General features: G+C 38.9%; 3 protein-coding genes across 3 annotated transcripts; 1 reads left to right on the plus strand and 2 right to left on the minus strand.

Moving 5' to 3' along the window:
• On the minus strand, window positions 1–3,068 carry LOC128734079 (eukaryotic translation initiation factor 3 subunit B). Its single transcript, XM_053828079.1, has 5 exons — window positions 2,871–3,068; window positions 2,189–2,703; window positions 1,108–2,133; window positions 507–825; window positions 1–440 (listed from the first exon to the last, which is right to left on the minus strand). The coding sequence occupies exons 1-5, from the start codon at window positions 2,983–2,985 to the stop codon at window positions 346–348; spliced, it is 2,070 nt and encodes a 689-aa protein (XP_053684054.1). The 5' UTR covers window positions 2,986–3,068; the 3' UTR covers window positions 1–345.
• Window positions 3,069–6,001: 2,933 nt separating this feature from the next.
• On the plus strand, window positions 6,002–7,848 carry LOC128736970 (ubiquitin carboxyl-terminal hydrolase 46). The gene is made up of 5 exons (XM_053831493.1): window positions 6,002–6,116; window positions 6,186–6,266; window positions 6,324–7,091; window positions 7,154–7,297; window positions 7,359–7,848. Exons 1-5 carry the CDS (start codon window positions 6,114–6,116, stop codon window positions 7,464–7,466), a joined length of 1,104 nt encoding a protein of 367 aa, XP_053687468.1. The 5' UTR covers window positions 6,002–6,113; the 3' UTR covers window positions 7,467–7,848.
• A 397-nt stretch (window positions 7,849–8,245) lies between these two features.
• LOC128738555 (60S ribosomal protein L21-like) lies at window positions 8,246–9,040 on the minus strand. Its single transcript, XM_053833780.1, has 2 exons — window positions 8,889–9,040; window positions 8,246–8,649 (listed from the first exon to the last, which is right to left on the minus strand). The coding sequence occupies exons 1-2, from the start codon at window positions 9,015–9,017 to the stop codon at window positions 8,293–8,295; spliced, it is 486 nt and encodes a 161-aa protein (XP_053689755.1). The 5' UTR covers window positions 9,018–9,040; the 3' UTR covers window positions 8,246–8,292.
• Window positions 9,041–14,894: the final 5,854 nt, after the last annotated feature.

The following is a 14,894-nucleotide window of genomic DNA, read 5'->3' on the forward strand; positions in this document are numbered from 1 at the left end:
CAATACACTAATTTAAGATATTTATTAGAAGCCATGTTGAACAATATGTTATGCATGTTACAAAGTAAAAGTATAACTTACAATCCAATTGCCTGACGTGTAGCTTTATTGAAACGTATATTCGTAAAAATAGCGTATTCACGGTCAAACTACACGAGCGCACCTAAAACTGTCTTTTGCGCATCGATGGAAGGCAAAACTTTTGTGTCTGAATAATTCTACACCAACCGCACACAGACGGAACACACTTTAGTCTAATATTTGAATTATAGTATCCCCGAATACGCAGGTTATCTCAGAGACACAGGTAGAGATAACAGGCAAATGTTAGCAACCTTATACGGACTACTCGAGGATGGTGGTGTCTTCACGTACTAAGATTTGAACGATTTCTTCTTCTACATTATCTGCATCAGCTTCCAACGAATCAGTGTCAATATCTAAGTGAAGAGATAAGATTTATGTTAGCAATCAAGTTTCAAATTTGAATGAAAATAAACACGTACTGTTTCGCAACTGCATACGGCGGTATTTCTGTTCTTCCCATTCGCTAATGCGCTTGTTTCGATATTCCACGAATTCTTTGCGCAGAGTGGCGCGTTTCTCCAGCAATTCCTTCGATGCTCTAGTCATACGAACACGATCTTTGCTCTCAAACTGTGCGTAATATTTTTTCAGATTTTTGCGAATTTCTTTCTGCTTTTCTTCCGAGAGCAAAGTCGGGGGTCGTGGACGCCACAAGAACAGAATAAAGTTCTTCAGATTGACGCGCTTCAATATTCGACCTTGGAATGACCAGATGTAGTACCCGTGGTCCTCTTTGATCTATGTTAGGAAGATACGAAGTTTATTATTGAAACGGTTGACAAACAATTCTAATGTGCGCTGTTTTTACGTAAAATGTACATTAGGGTTAGATATTATCACGGTAATGTTCTTAGTTTGTGTTAGGCTTCCGATCGAGGTGGTCTGATTGATGATACGAAACACCCGTTCGTCGTCAACCAATATTGATATCGGAGGCAAACTAAGAGATAATCGAAAATAATTGTCGAAAATCTCTAATGGGCTCTCCGGTCAATAAACCAATAAACGAACGCAACTTACCTTTCCTGTAGTACCGGTGACTACGTAGCGTCCGGTAGGATCCCATTCTACTTCGGAAGCACGATGATGATCGCCACTCTTCATAATAGTGAAATCGTTCGTGTCTACAAATTCAAACGATCCCATTTGCAGGTTGGCTAGCACAATAAACTGCCCCCGGGGAGACCAGAACAGGTGACTGCAAACTTTTTTCTCCATTTTCTTGAGCATTGTCGGTTCCTGTCCTTTCTTGGCTTCGTAGAAACTAACGTTAGCCGAAGACGGTTCGCCATGAATAATCGAAAATTTGGACCCAACAGGTTCCCATGCAAACGCTAGAATGGTTTCCTTAACTTCAACCGAATCTACGGGAATGTCCTTCTCTCGCATGTGGAATATTTCGAAGTTGTAAAACATGCCCAAAAACTTTACGTCAGCGTCTTTTTTATCCTTTTTCGATTTTGAGTAACGATCCACTTTGACACACAAATAATCTCCAGATTTCTGCCAATGAATCTTACAATCGGCAACATTGAACAGATTTTTGTTACGAATTTCAATTTTCTTAGGAATTTCCAATAACGTCACACGGGCTGGTGCATCGATATCCTCCGACATCCAATAGGCAATGATGTTATCGGTTGGAGACCAACTAAAGTTACGAATACCTTGTACTTTAATGGATTTTTTCTCCAGCAAATAGAACGTGGACGTTTCATACACGTGAATAGCATTTTCACCCATCCTGGCCACGTATTTATCGTCGTGGGACCATCGGAACATTGACATGTTAGTTGTGCCATCCGATACGAATGACCGCTTTTCCGTGCCGGTTCGGATATCCCAGATAACAATCTTCTGACCGTTCGGACCATAAGTCACTAAATACTGTTCGCAAGGAGAGAAATCCACGTACTGCGTATTCGAATGGGGGAATTTGTTGATTTTGATAAAGTTGGATCCACCCCAGATGACTACACCTTGCTTGTGGAAGGTAACAATATAGGTTCCTAAGGGTGACCATTTGACGTAAGTCTCCGTAAAACGCTGAAAGATGCAATATTTATTAATAAACCGACCAAAATAGGCGAGTAGTACCTACCTCGCGGGTTAGAAGTTCTACAGGTTCGGGTTGTGCGTTTTGCCAGAACTGCACCTGAACAGCACTTGGAGTTGTTTCAGCCACCACACAGAATTGATCCTGTGCATCCGGTTCGGTTAAAAAGGTATACAAATCATTCTGCACCTTGTAAGGTTGCGGTTCCGGTGGACTCCATTCTTTCGGAATGTCCGAGTACTTTTGAAAATCGGAAAACAAGTTAACCAACAAAGTGTGGGATTTGTCCAGCCGGTAGTTATTAAAGGCTTTCACCGCTTCTTCCGCCATCTCAGGACTTTTGTATTCGATGAACGCATAGCCCTTGGTGTTATCCTCGTCATCCTTCGGGTAGTGAATGTTCACAATCTCTCCTCCAGCGCTTCTAAAAATTTTTTCTAGGACGCCCTGGAGCTTCGGAAATCGTGCAGGTCCAACTACCGGAATATTATCTACAACGATTACATTTTCGACTCCGTCCGATTCACAAGGTTTGCGTTTAAGAAAATCCCCCAAAAGCTCTGTAACACAAAACAATCAAAATTGATTTAATGAAACTCCCAATGTTTCTATCCGCGCTTTTAACGTAGAAGTTAGCTTACGTGTGCACCAATGCCGCGATAGTCCACCGATTATGCATTAGTGGTAGTGAGCTAGTGAAATTGTGAAATTAATGTACAGAACCTACCTTCATCAGTAACGTCGTCGACAAATCCCTCAGGATCATCGAAGTTCGGCTCCTCGTCATAATTGGACTCTTCACCGCCATCACTGTCGTAGTTTTCACCCTTCTTTCTAGCCATTTTCGATGGAAATAAACGCTAAATTTGATAAAATAACCGGGTACCAGCAAAGGCAAATTTTACAACTTTTGACAACTGCACCGGAAAAGAAAGAAGTGACAGGATAGGTATTTTTTGCGTAATGTTGGCTGCCTTGTGAAACGTGTAAAAATTTATAGCATAATTTTTTTGACGAATAAAAGCTTCATTCGAGAAGCAGTTGGCGCTAACTGTACCGTACATCTTATGTGTTTACATTATGTTCCACTTCAGCTGATCTGCAAAATTAAACAATAAAGCATTGCACGCAGATGTCAGTGCGTTTTTTTTTCGTCCCAGATTTGACAGTTTTGTGGGGTTTGTTTTGATTACTTATTCGCAAGACCCAGAAACAAAAAACTGCAAAAATGACAAAAATATATGTTGTGCAGAACTGATATCATTTTTCTGCTTCGGAAAAGTCGGGCATTTCCGGTTTCCACAAACAAGTGGTACGAATTACAAGTAATAAACTCACTAGCAATAAAATTAGGTTACAAAGGGAATCAAAACAAAACACACAAAAACGTCAAACCAGAGTTGAGGTTAGGCACCGTGCAAAGGTTTATGTTTACATTTTTACACTCGAACAACAAACAATCATGAATGTATCCATATTAACCCCATCAGGGCGAACTCGACGCTCCTCCAATGCATGTCAAAAGATTGTGCCCACTTGTGCTCAATATCCGCCATTATCGCTCGTGGAAAGCTGGATAGATTCCGACTCATTCAAGATTTTTAGCAGCAACTGAATAATGCATATAGGATCATTAGTATATGGTTAATTCACAGACTAACAGACGTAAAACTTCGAACAAATTTTCTAATAAAACATCGTTTCAATGACACCCCTAAAACTTGGGAAGAACACTAGCACCACCTGGTCACAGACAAACAGACATAACAGTCGTTTTCCATTCATCGTACCGATAAAACCGTCATTTCAAATTTGGGAAATGGTCATTTTTATTGACGATGGAATGAGGCTTCAATGTTACGTTTGTTAGTTTGTGCTAGCATCATCTATGATCGACATTCCCAAATATCAAATAGCAACGTGGGTATCCCTCGAAGTAGCAAGTATTTTTTATGGGGAAATCCACTTCTTTCGTCAAAAAGCGCCACTTTGACCAAAACGGAGACATTTCCAACTAAGTCCAAATTTAAAATGACGGTTTAATCGGTACGATGAGTGGAAAACGAGCGTTATGTCTGTTTGTCTGTTCCTCTATTATTACCACAAGAAAAAATGACAGATAATTGCTTGCCTTGCAGTTGTCAAAATTTCTTCGGTAAGTACAGGATTTTTTCCTAGATTTTTTCTTGAGCTGTTTTCTTTTTAGCTGGGGCTTAACCCATCAGGTTAAATGGAGATGTCGCAAGCTTAAACAAACCGAGTGAGGGTTGATTTTCCTATAGAGCTTGGAACACCCAGTGTAAAAAACTACAAAAACTTCACTTTCACTTAAACGTATGTTTTTTTACCTGGGTATACCGTGTACCCCCGTTGGTATGACCTTCTTTAATCTGAACATTTTTAATCTGTACCCCGGTGGTATGAATGCGTTCACATTAAAAACCGATCAAGCGTCACACACAATTGACGTTAAAGTGGACCGGTAAATTAAAAAAAAGCAAAAAATCTTAATGCGTTGCTCAGGAGCTTTGGCAATATAGCTCATATGCAACTTATCTCTCTCCAGCACTCAAAATAAACAATTTTAGTCGAAATTGCCGAGCCAATTTCGTATTATACAAACCGAACCTTTAGAATTCGCGCATGTTTGAGATGTTTTCAAAACGTTTGTTTTCGTCAAATCAAAACAACAAGTTCATAGCGTCAGCAAGCTCAATATGCTGGTCCAGCAAAAATAACTCTCACCCGTTTTGTTTACATTTGCGACATTCGCCCTTTTGTTAATTCTATCTAAAGCCTAGTATCCAGCTGAAAAGAAAACAGCTCAAGAAAAATCCTAAATAGTATGGAAGAAATTTTGACAACTGCAAGGCAAGCAATTATCTGTCATTTTTTCTTGTGGTAATAATTGCGCCGGATATTATTCCGTGCGGAAAAGTGACGTTTCAATTCACTTGCATGTAAAACTGCGCCATTTGAAAGTGGAATAACATTTCTTGTGAGGTGCATACTGGTCAAGAAATCGCAAACGGAAAATCTTTTCTTTAGCATTTCTTGGCCTATCTTTTTGCCCATTTCTTGTCAGGTCGATACTAGGCTTAACCCATTATGACCCGGGTATACCTAAATTTGGACCAAATTAAGTGAAACTCTGTAATCTATTATATTATGGCTCGAATGTGTCGGGAAACGCAAAATCGTCATTTGGAATGCTTTCAAGGCCAAAATATCGAAGGTTAAATATTTTATAGGCTCAGTTTCAAACAAACAAATTACCAAGTTTTTTACAGATTTCTTACCGAATTTTGTGATAGACCTTACATATAAATACTAATTTACATGTCAGGTAATGTTTCGTCACTAAATGTAGACTTTTTCATGCGTTTTGGAGACAAAAATTTTTTCGCCATTTTTTCAACTTTTTTTCCGCCATTTGTCACAACTTTGCACTGTTGTAAATACAGATGAAATGACAAAAACTGACAAATTATATCACACACACATCAGATTGATGTCTTATCTCTCTTGTAGTGATATATTAATAATGCTAACTATTGAAATTCAGCAGTAAACAGGTTTTGAAGACGAGGTATGATATATCATACGCTGGGTCATAATAGGTTAACAAAAAAGGTAATAGTGCCGTGAACCATATGTAGAGGTCGCACGAGCGCATAATTTATAGCATCTGTTTCGCTTTTCTTATTAGACCTTTTGTTTGCAATGCTGCTGTCTGTCAGTCGAAATCGCTGTCAATATTGAATAAAGAGAATAAAAACAAAAAAACACACAATTTTGCTAGTTTTTTTTTGCACTAAAGTGTTGGAAAAATAAACTTAAAACAATAATGATTGAAATAATTTGCATGTTGCTTTTGAGGACTTTCTAGAGTCGTCAATATCGAAGATTGTTTTGTTAATTTCCTGCTCACATATATGTTCTGTAAAATATCATCCTTTAACACGGTGAAATGGTACTTTTTAATTTCGATTTTGTGATTTAATTAAGTATTAAAAGATGTGATCATTTTTCATCTTACTAGGGAGCGAACATTTCACAGCTCGAGCGGGATATTGGTGCTGATCAGTTTCCACCTAATGAGCACTACTTTGGATTAGTTAATGTAAGTGGTATACTTACTTGAACAAACAAAACCTCTTATAAATAATTCTACTTTCAGTTTGGAAACACATGCTACAGCAACTCCGTTCTCCAAGCATTGTATTTTTGTAGACCTTTCCGAGAAAAGGTTCTTGAGTATAAGGCGAAAAACAAACGTACAAAGGAGACATTGTTGTCCTGCCTGGCAGATCTGTTCTATAGTATAGCGACTCAGAAGAAAAAAGTTGGTTCGATTGCTCCGAAAAAGTTCATTGCCCGACTGCGTAAGGAGAAGGAAGAATTTGATAATTACATGCAGCAGGACGCTCATGAGTTTTTAAACTTTCTGATCAACCACATCAACGAAATTATCCTAGCGGAGCGAAATCAAGCCAAAGGAGGGGCAGCAGCAGCAAACAAAAATGGGAATAGCATGGGAATGGGTGGCAGTTTAAACGGAGACAGTTCTCAGCAACCGCAGGAACCGACATGGGTACACGAAATATTCCAGGGTATCTTGACAAGTGAGACTCGATGTTTGAACTGCGAAACGGTCAGCAGTAAAGATGAAAACTTCTTCGACCTGCAAGTAGACGTAGATCAGAACACTAGCATAACACACTGCTTGCGATGTTTCAGCAACACGGAGACACTGTGTAGCGATAACAAATTCAAGTGCGACAATTGTTGCAGTTACCAAGAGGCACAGAAACGAATGAGGGTTAAAAAGTTGCCGATGATTTTAGCGTTGCATCTTAAGCGATTCAAATACATGGAACAGTACAATAGGCATATTAAAGTGTCGCACCGTGTCGTGTTTCCACTAGAGCTCAGACTGTTTAATACGGTAAGTAGACGATTATGGAAGATAATCAGATATTCCAACGCAAAACATTTTCTTGCTTTCAGTCGGATGATGCAGTCAATCCAGATCGCTTGTACGACCTGATGGCTGTAGTGATCCATTGCGGATCCGGTCCTAATCGTGGACACTACATAAGTATAGTAAAAAGTCACGGATTTTGGTTGCTATTTGATGATGACATGGTCGATGTAGGTTACATGGTTACGATAGCGGAATTGCATCCCAATTATTTCTGGCTTTACTTTTCAGAAAATTGAAGCATCTACTATCGAGGACTTCTACGGCCTTACCTCGGATATTCAGAAGTCTTCTGAAACGGGTTACATTCTATTCTACCAGTCACGAGATGCAACCTGAATCAGAGAACCTCATTTCTGCCTAAAGAGAGAATGTAAAAGTTACACACCGCCACGTTGGCGCTGGCCGGGCGGCAGTGGAAATCGTTAAACTAATTTATTTTATGTTGATGATTAGTAGGTTGATCAAATTGGCATGTTTTAAAAGCAGGTTTGCTGTGCAGTCGATGCTTAGTTTTCACACGTAGGTTTTATATTTGCTTATAGACAGCGTACCTAGCTGTGCACATTTTCTGTTGGATAACACTGTAAAAAATATTGTTAACATCTGTCCAAATTTATAATAACGAATAGCCTATATCTAAAACACTATGTGAAGGCATGCGTTGTGAAACTTTATTATGTCAACAGTTGTCAAAAAGCCGAAATATTCGGGTAATAAAACTTGTTGCAAACCTATACGTTTCTGGTTTAGTTTTACTTGTATTTTGACAAATACCGTAAAAAACGCTGTCAGAATGTCCATTCCTTAAACGTCTTTATCTGGTAATACGGGTATCAGGTATTTGTGGTTCGAGTAGCACCTTCCTAGTCGTGTTATGAAGTCTTCAGTCCTTTTTTCTGAGTAACCCTTTCTGACCACATTTGTTACTCTACATTCTGACCAAACATGTTAAAAGGATTGTTAAGTTCTTCGATAGACTTATAATAAGTTAGGACTTTTATTCACAGACATTTAAATCGCCCAGTACCATCCTAGTCCATCTATTTTGCAAACATCTGAGTAGAAGTTCGACAGTCTATTGATTCGGGTAGTAAAAATGAAACTCAAGATTTTAAATTAGATTGGTTTTGTATTAGCTTATTCAACGTACACCAAAATAGCATTACGCAATGAATTCGTATGGAATAGGTGCCAGGAACACCGGTTCTGGAGGATTCACGATCACTTGCTCACCGCGGGGAGGGGCCGGTTTTCGCTTCAAGCAAATCTTGGCCTTCGGGTTCTTGGTCTTAACTTCATGACGAACCTTATCGTTTTCCTTTACCCGACGCAGGAAATCTTCGCGGCAACGGGATGGGTTGACGTGTTCCACACGGACGTTGATGCGCTTGGCAAGAATCTTGCCCCGAACGCGCTTGTTGACAATCACACCCAGCGCGTGTTTGGTTACGTTGTACACTCGGCCAGTTTTGCCATGGTACGCCTTGTAGGGCATGCCCTTGTGAACAGCGCCATGTCCCTACAATAACAATAACAAGTGTAATAGATACAAGACTTAAGTGATATCAAATCATTCCTAGTAAGAAAATGTAGGCAATCTAAGTCAACCTCGCCAGCGGAAACGCTCACGAAAAACGAACATAGAAAGCGACAGCATTTTTCTGGGAGAATGACTAAGAGGTGGACAGGAACGATCTGTAAACCCCTCCTGAACATCTCCAAAAATCAAAGCCAAGGTAACATCCTGTAATAGTTTACCTTAATATCCACATAGTCGCCGGCTTTGTATACTTTAAGGTAAGTAGACAGCGGGATGGTTCCGTGCTTGCGGAAGGGACGAGAGAACATGTCCCTCGTACCACGACGATAACCTTTCGAGTTGGTCATTTTGTTCGTTCAGATAGTGAAAACTAAAAAGATAGAAAATAATCCATTTACACTGACTGTTGTTTCTGTACAAACGGCATTGCCCATTGAAAACAATAGGTTAGTTTGGAAGCAAATATTTTTCATCATAAAACAAATTATTTTGAATCCAAGGGCTGCACTTGGAAATAAATCTCATGAAGAATGAATTCAAGCATCCATTGAACACAAAATAATTTAAAGAAAATACAAAATTGCTGCTAAATTTGTATATTTTTGGAGAAATTAACTAAAATACGCACTGTCAACTTCACGTACCAGAAGAAAAAGGTTATGCACAAAGATTTTAGGTGTCAACAAAACAAGTTGGCAGCATTGATTTCCGCTTAAACGTCAATTTGTAGTTTTAAGCCTTTTTATAATCCAGGGGTCCATCATTTATGCACGTTAAAGTCAATTCGTATCGCAATTACAACCAGTTTTCAATCCTTGTTTCAATGGAATATATGGGGCTTAAGCCATCACGGGGTAAATCACTTCCTGCATCAAGTCCTGCATAAATATTCAATATGTGATAAATATTGTGCTTTGCAGCTGTACCTGGATTAATCCAGATTATTTTCTCTAATGCCAATGTATAGCCTAGTATCGACCTGAAAAGAAATGGGCAAAAAGATAGGCCAAGAAATGCTAGAGAAAAGATTTTCCGTTTGCGATTTCTTTACCAGTATGCACCTCACAAGAAATATTGTTTTACTTTCAGATGGCGCAGTTTTACATGTTAGTGAATTGAAACGTCACTTTTCCGTACAGAATAATATCCGGCGCAATTATTACCACAAGAAAAAATGACAAACAATAGAGGTTTTCCGTCAGATCATACCCCTCCTTTTCTTATTTTTTCTCGAAAGTACTCCCAATACGAGTGACAGTGGTGCAAAAATATATTTTTTTCGTTGACTCTAGAATTTACTACGATTTTTTAAATAATGCAAATTGCAAGAATGTTGAGTTTCTTTTCACCAAATCACGAATGTTGAGTTTTAAAAAATTCGTTTCGGCTGCACTGCTTATCAAAACTTCCAGATTTTCTGGCAGCATTGCACAACAGTTTTTGACATATGTGTATCAGCGGTAGAGTGAAAAGGACAAAACGAATGAAAAGCTAATGATTATCTTCTTTTTCATTTCGTTTGTTGCTTGCCACAAGAGTAAAGAGTGGCACAAATGGTTTCGAAGTGGTGGAAATAGAGGACACTGGTACAAAAAGGCATGTAATACATCCGAGAAGTGACGGATTGAAATATACTTATTTTAGTTTTCCATTTCTACAGTAATTAGAGGTTTTAATAAAGAAAGTTTTATATGGGTATCATTTCTAAGAGTTAAAACCGAACATTTAGTGAAAAAAAAATTTTTGACGGAAAACCTCTATTGCTTGCCTTCACGGAGCGGAAAAGCTCCAGTTTGTTTCAAACAAAATGATTGTTGTTTTAAGCCTCAATAAAATATTTTTATAACAACCTGAAAATATTGTTGTTTCCAAACGAGATTCTGTTTGAATCAAGTAAATAACAGTTTTGAATTAAAAGTAAAGTATTTTCAAATTTGAAGTTGACATTGATGTAACAATAAATATTTTCATTTCAATCATACATTTCAGTTTGAAACAAAACGAAATTTTTGTTTGTGCGTAAAACAACCATAAATATGGTTGAAACTACATTTTTATTCTCCGTGTTGCAGTTGTCAAAATTTCTTCGGTAAATACCAGCATTTTTTCTTGAGCTGTTTTCTTTTCAGCTGGATACTAGGCTTATATTACAAAACAAAACTGCATCATTGCAGAACCCCAGGGCCAGGGCCAGGGAAGGTTCTTATGACGGTTAGAGACCCCTTCCCCCACTAAGAGGGGGGGCTCCCCTCCCATACAAATGAAACACTAATTTCTGCATAACGCGAGAACCAATCAAGCAAATGGAACAAAATTTTACATGTGGGTGTTTTTCGAGACAAAAATTTTTTCTATGGTGAATTAAGACCTCTCCCCACTTTAGGAGGGGGGGCTCCCATACAAATGAAATACAAATTTGCTCATGACTCCAGAACTAATCAAGCAAATGGAACCATATTTGGCATGTGGGTGTTTGGAGGCTTGAATATTTTCTATGGTGAATTGAGACCCCTCCCCTCTTTAGGAGGGGAATTATGACCCCTCTCCCTATAAATAGGGGGGGGGGCTTCCATACACATGAAATTCAAATTTCCTCATAACTCGAGAACCAGTCAAGCAAATGGACCAAAATTTGACATGTGGGTGTTTTTGGAGACAAGAATTTTTTCTATGGTAAATTGAAACCTCTCCCCACTTTAGGAGGGGGAGCTCCCATACAAATGAAATACAAATTTCCTCATAACTCGAGAACGAATTAATCAAATGGAACCAAATTTGGCATGTGGGGGGTTTTGGAGGCAGGAATTTTTTTAATGATGGTTTGAGACCCCTCACCTCTGTAGTAGGGGGATAAGGACTCTTATAAAAATAAAATAGAAATTTTTACGTAACACAAAAACTAATCAATGCCAGTGTCGCTGCAGTGCGCGTGGTAAACATCACACATGTTCAGATAATGTATTTACATTATATATGCAAATGTGTGTGTGCCTGAGATTCATCAAAAGGGGCATCTCATTGTCAAACTTTGACAACCAGTTTAAAATTTCAATTATGGCTGCCAAGTAATGTGATTGGAAACTTTGCTTGCTTCAAATTTCTGAAAAAGGGCGCAGTTGTGGGATTCTATTCATCCGGATGAAAAGAAAAAGAACGTTTAAAACCATTTCACAGGCATAAAAACACAGCGGAGAATGCGCTGATGACAGCACCAACCAGCGTACAGATAAAGAACAGATAAATAACAATGAGCAACTTTGACAACGAAGTTCCCGATTCACAGACTTGATACAGATTGTTAGCATCATGTTTACCACAATGAGTCCTATCCAGCTTTTTACGCGCTATAATGGCGGACGCTATAAATTGTGTTCGTAATATGTGATCAATCTTTTTGACAACTCTGCATACATCAAAACTGGGCACTCTTCTACTGTACGGCAGTGTTGCTCTTTCTTTCGTTTACGCAAAAGAAGGAAGGCAATAGTTTTGTTTACATTTCGCACAGTTTTGCTTTCCTTCTTTGACGTAAACGAAAGAAAGAGCACGGTAGTGTTGCAAGAGAAGAGTGCCAGATTTGATGTATGCAGAGTTGTCAAAAAGATTGTTCGCATATTATGAACACAATTTATAGCGGCCACCATTATAGCGCGTAAAAAGCTGGATAGAAAAACAGCGACACTGGCATTCTATATATATTGGTTCTACTGAAATTTTAGACTAATAAAACATTAATCAATAACAAGACCACTAAAAACTATCATTAGAAAACTAACGTTAGATAATTCAGCGCGAGACGACCGCAGGCCGCGAGTGTTGCCGGCGACCTGCCGTCGGAAGCGCCGGCCACTGCGGGGGGCAGCCCCCCGTAGAGATCACCTCTATCTATAGGTTAATTTATTTTCCTAGATCTACTGACCTCTATAACTTTCCTTCAGTTGGGTCACCCCTGCGAAATGGTACTTTTTACGAAAAAAATTTCCGTGAATTGCTACATCCCGCGTAAGGTTTTTCGTGAAATTCGTCAACCGTTATGTTTCGTTATGGTCCAGCGAGAATTGATGTTCCGCAAAATGGTATTCGGCGAAATGGTTCGTAATGATGGCGAATATTTAAATGCTATCCGCTTTATTTCAGGCTGAGCGATGGGGGGAGTTGTTTTCTACTCTACTGTGAGGAAAATTTGTATATTAAACCCCCCTCAGAAACTTGCAAAACTCGAGATTGTGACAAAGGTCATCCGAGATTCACGATTTATGTACAACACAGTTTAATTTGTGGCAATACGAAGTTTGTCGGGTCAGCTAGTATATTTAATAAATTTGAAGTGATTCGCCCCATGGCTCAAGCTGACAACTGAGTCGGATGTATAAATAATTTACATTTACAAACAAAGACGCTATTAGTTTGATTTTAGCCAAGGTTTTAGCACAGAGAACAGATTAACAGGCTCGAAGAAAGTAATCGATTTTTTGTGTGTAAAATCTGTCGGTAGCGCCCTCCAGAAATAGTTTGCCAACCGCATAAAACAATATCCATGTACCTTTATCACAGAGAACAGACTACCAGGTAATTGACAAAAAGTGTGTAAAAGGTTTTTATGTAATTTACGAGTAATCCTTCAATAGTGCACCCCTCGAGCAGTAAGTGGCAAACTAAATCTTGATGTCGCTGCCGTCGCTGCTATGTAACTCCAGCACAAAGAAATATTGATAAAGGTACATGAATATTTTTTGATGCGTTTGGCAAACTATTTCTGGAGGGCGCTACCGACAGATTTTACACACAAAAAATCGATTACTTCCTTCGAGCCTGTTAATCTGTTCTCTGTGCCTTTATCACACAGAACAGACTACCAGGTAATTGACAAAAAGTGTGTAAAAGGTTTTTATGTAATCTACGAGTAATCCTTCAGTCGAGCACCCCTCGAGCAGTAAGTGGCAAACTAAATCTTGATGTCGCTGCCATCGCTGCTATTGTAACTCCTGCACAAAGAAATTTTGATAAAGGTACATGGATATTGTTTTATGCGTTTGGCAAACTATTTCTGGAGGGCGCTACCGACAGATTTTACACATAAAAAATCGATTACTTTCTTCGAGCCTGTTAATCTGTTCTCTGTGATCAAGATTTAGTTTGCCACTTACTGCTCGAGGGGTGCTCTACTGAAGGATTACTCGTAGATTACATAAAAACCTTTTACACACTTTTTGTCCATTACCTGGTAGTCTCCCAAGTAACAATTTCAGGCTGATTAAACGCTTTTATAGCTGGTTTTATTCAACCTGTGGCTGAAATATGGTTTAGGTTTAGAAATAAAAACCTTTTTTCAGCTCTTAAACATCTAAATCTGGTGATTTTATCAAGCTTCAGACTTGTTAAAAGCTAATATTTTTTTGAAACGATGATTCTACAATTGATGAAGGGACGGTAAGGGAAAGTAATGAAGAAGGATTTTTCCGGGAATGAAGGGGAAGGGTGGGGGGGGGGGGGTAATAGGTAGCTATGCTTAACAAGTTGTCGTTGTGACTCCTATCTTTTGTCCAATGCTGGAAGGTCCAGCGCCTCTGTGGTTCAAAGGTACACGGGTACCAGTGAGCGACACGCCCTGGCAGGTGTTGTGGGTTCGAATCCGGTTATAATCTCTGATTACAGCTTGGTTCGACCCATGCACCTTCCAGCATTGGACAAAAGATAAGAGTCACAACGACAACTTGTTAAGCATAGCTACCTATTTACCCCCCCCCCCCACCCTTCCTTTCCACCCTTCCCCTTCATTCCCGAAAAAATCCTTCATTACTTTCCCTTACCGTCCCTTCATCAATTGTAGAATCATCGTTTCAAAAAAATATTAATATATGCCTGACCGCATTTCAAGGTCATGACTAAAGTCACGAGTTTGGTCAATTTGTTAAAAGCTGCTTTCGAAGCTGCGATGAAGCTTAATAGAGGTTTTTTGCGCGCTTTTAAATAGCTAAGTTGCGCAATGCTGTCAATTCTATTTTTAGAACGAGAAATAGTTTTGCAATATGCTCTTCCAGCCGCTTAATCAACGTCTCATCAACCTTTATGCAGCCAAAAGAAAATCTATTTTTAAATTTAAAAAATGGAACGCGTCTATTTTATTTTGCCGTGAACATTGTCGAACGCGATATTTTTCATTTCGGATAACTTTAATTCGTATAAGTAAACCTAGCTAATTAAAAATGCATGTCTTTTTTCTG

The sequence above is a fragment of the Sabethes cyaneus genome, chromosome 2, assembly GCF_943734655.1.
Source record: "Sabethes cyaneus chromosome 2, idSabCyanKW18_F2, whole genome shotgun sequence".
Lineage (NCBI taxonomy): Eukaryota > Metazoa > Arthropoda > Insecta > Diptera > Culicidae > Sabethes > Sabethes cyaneus.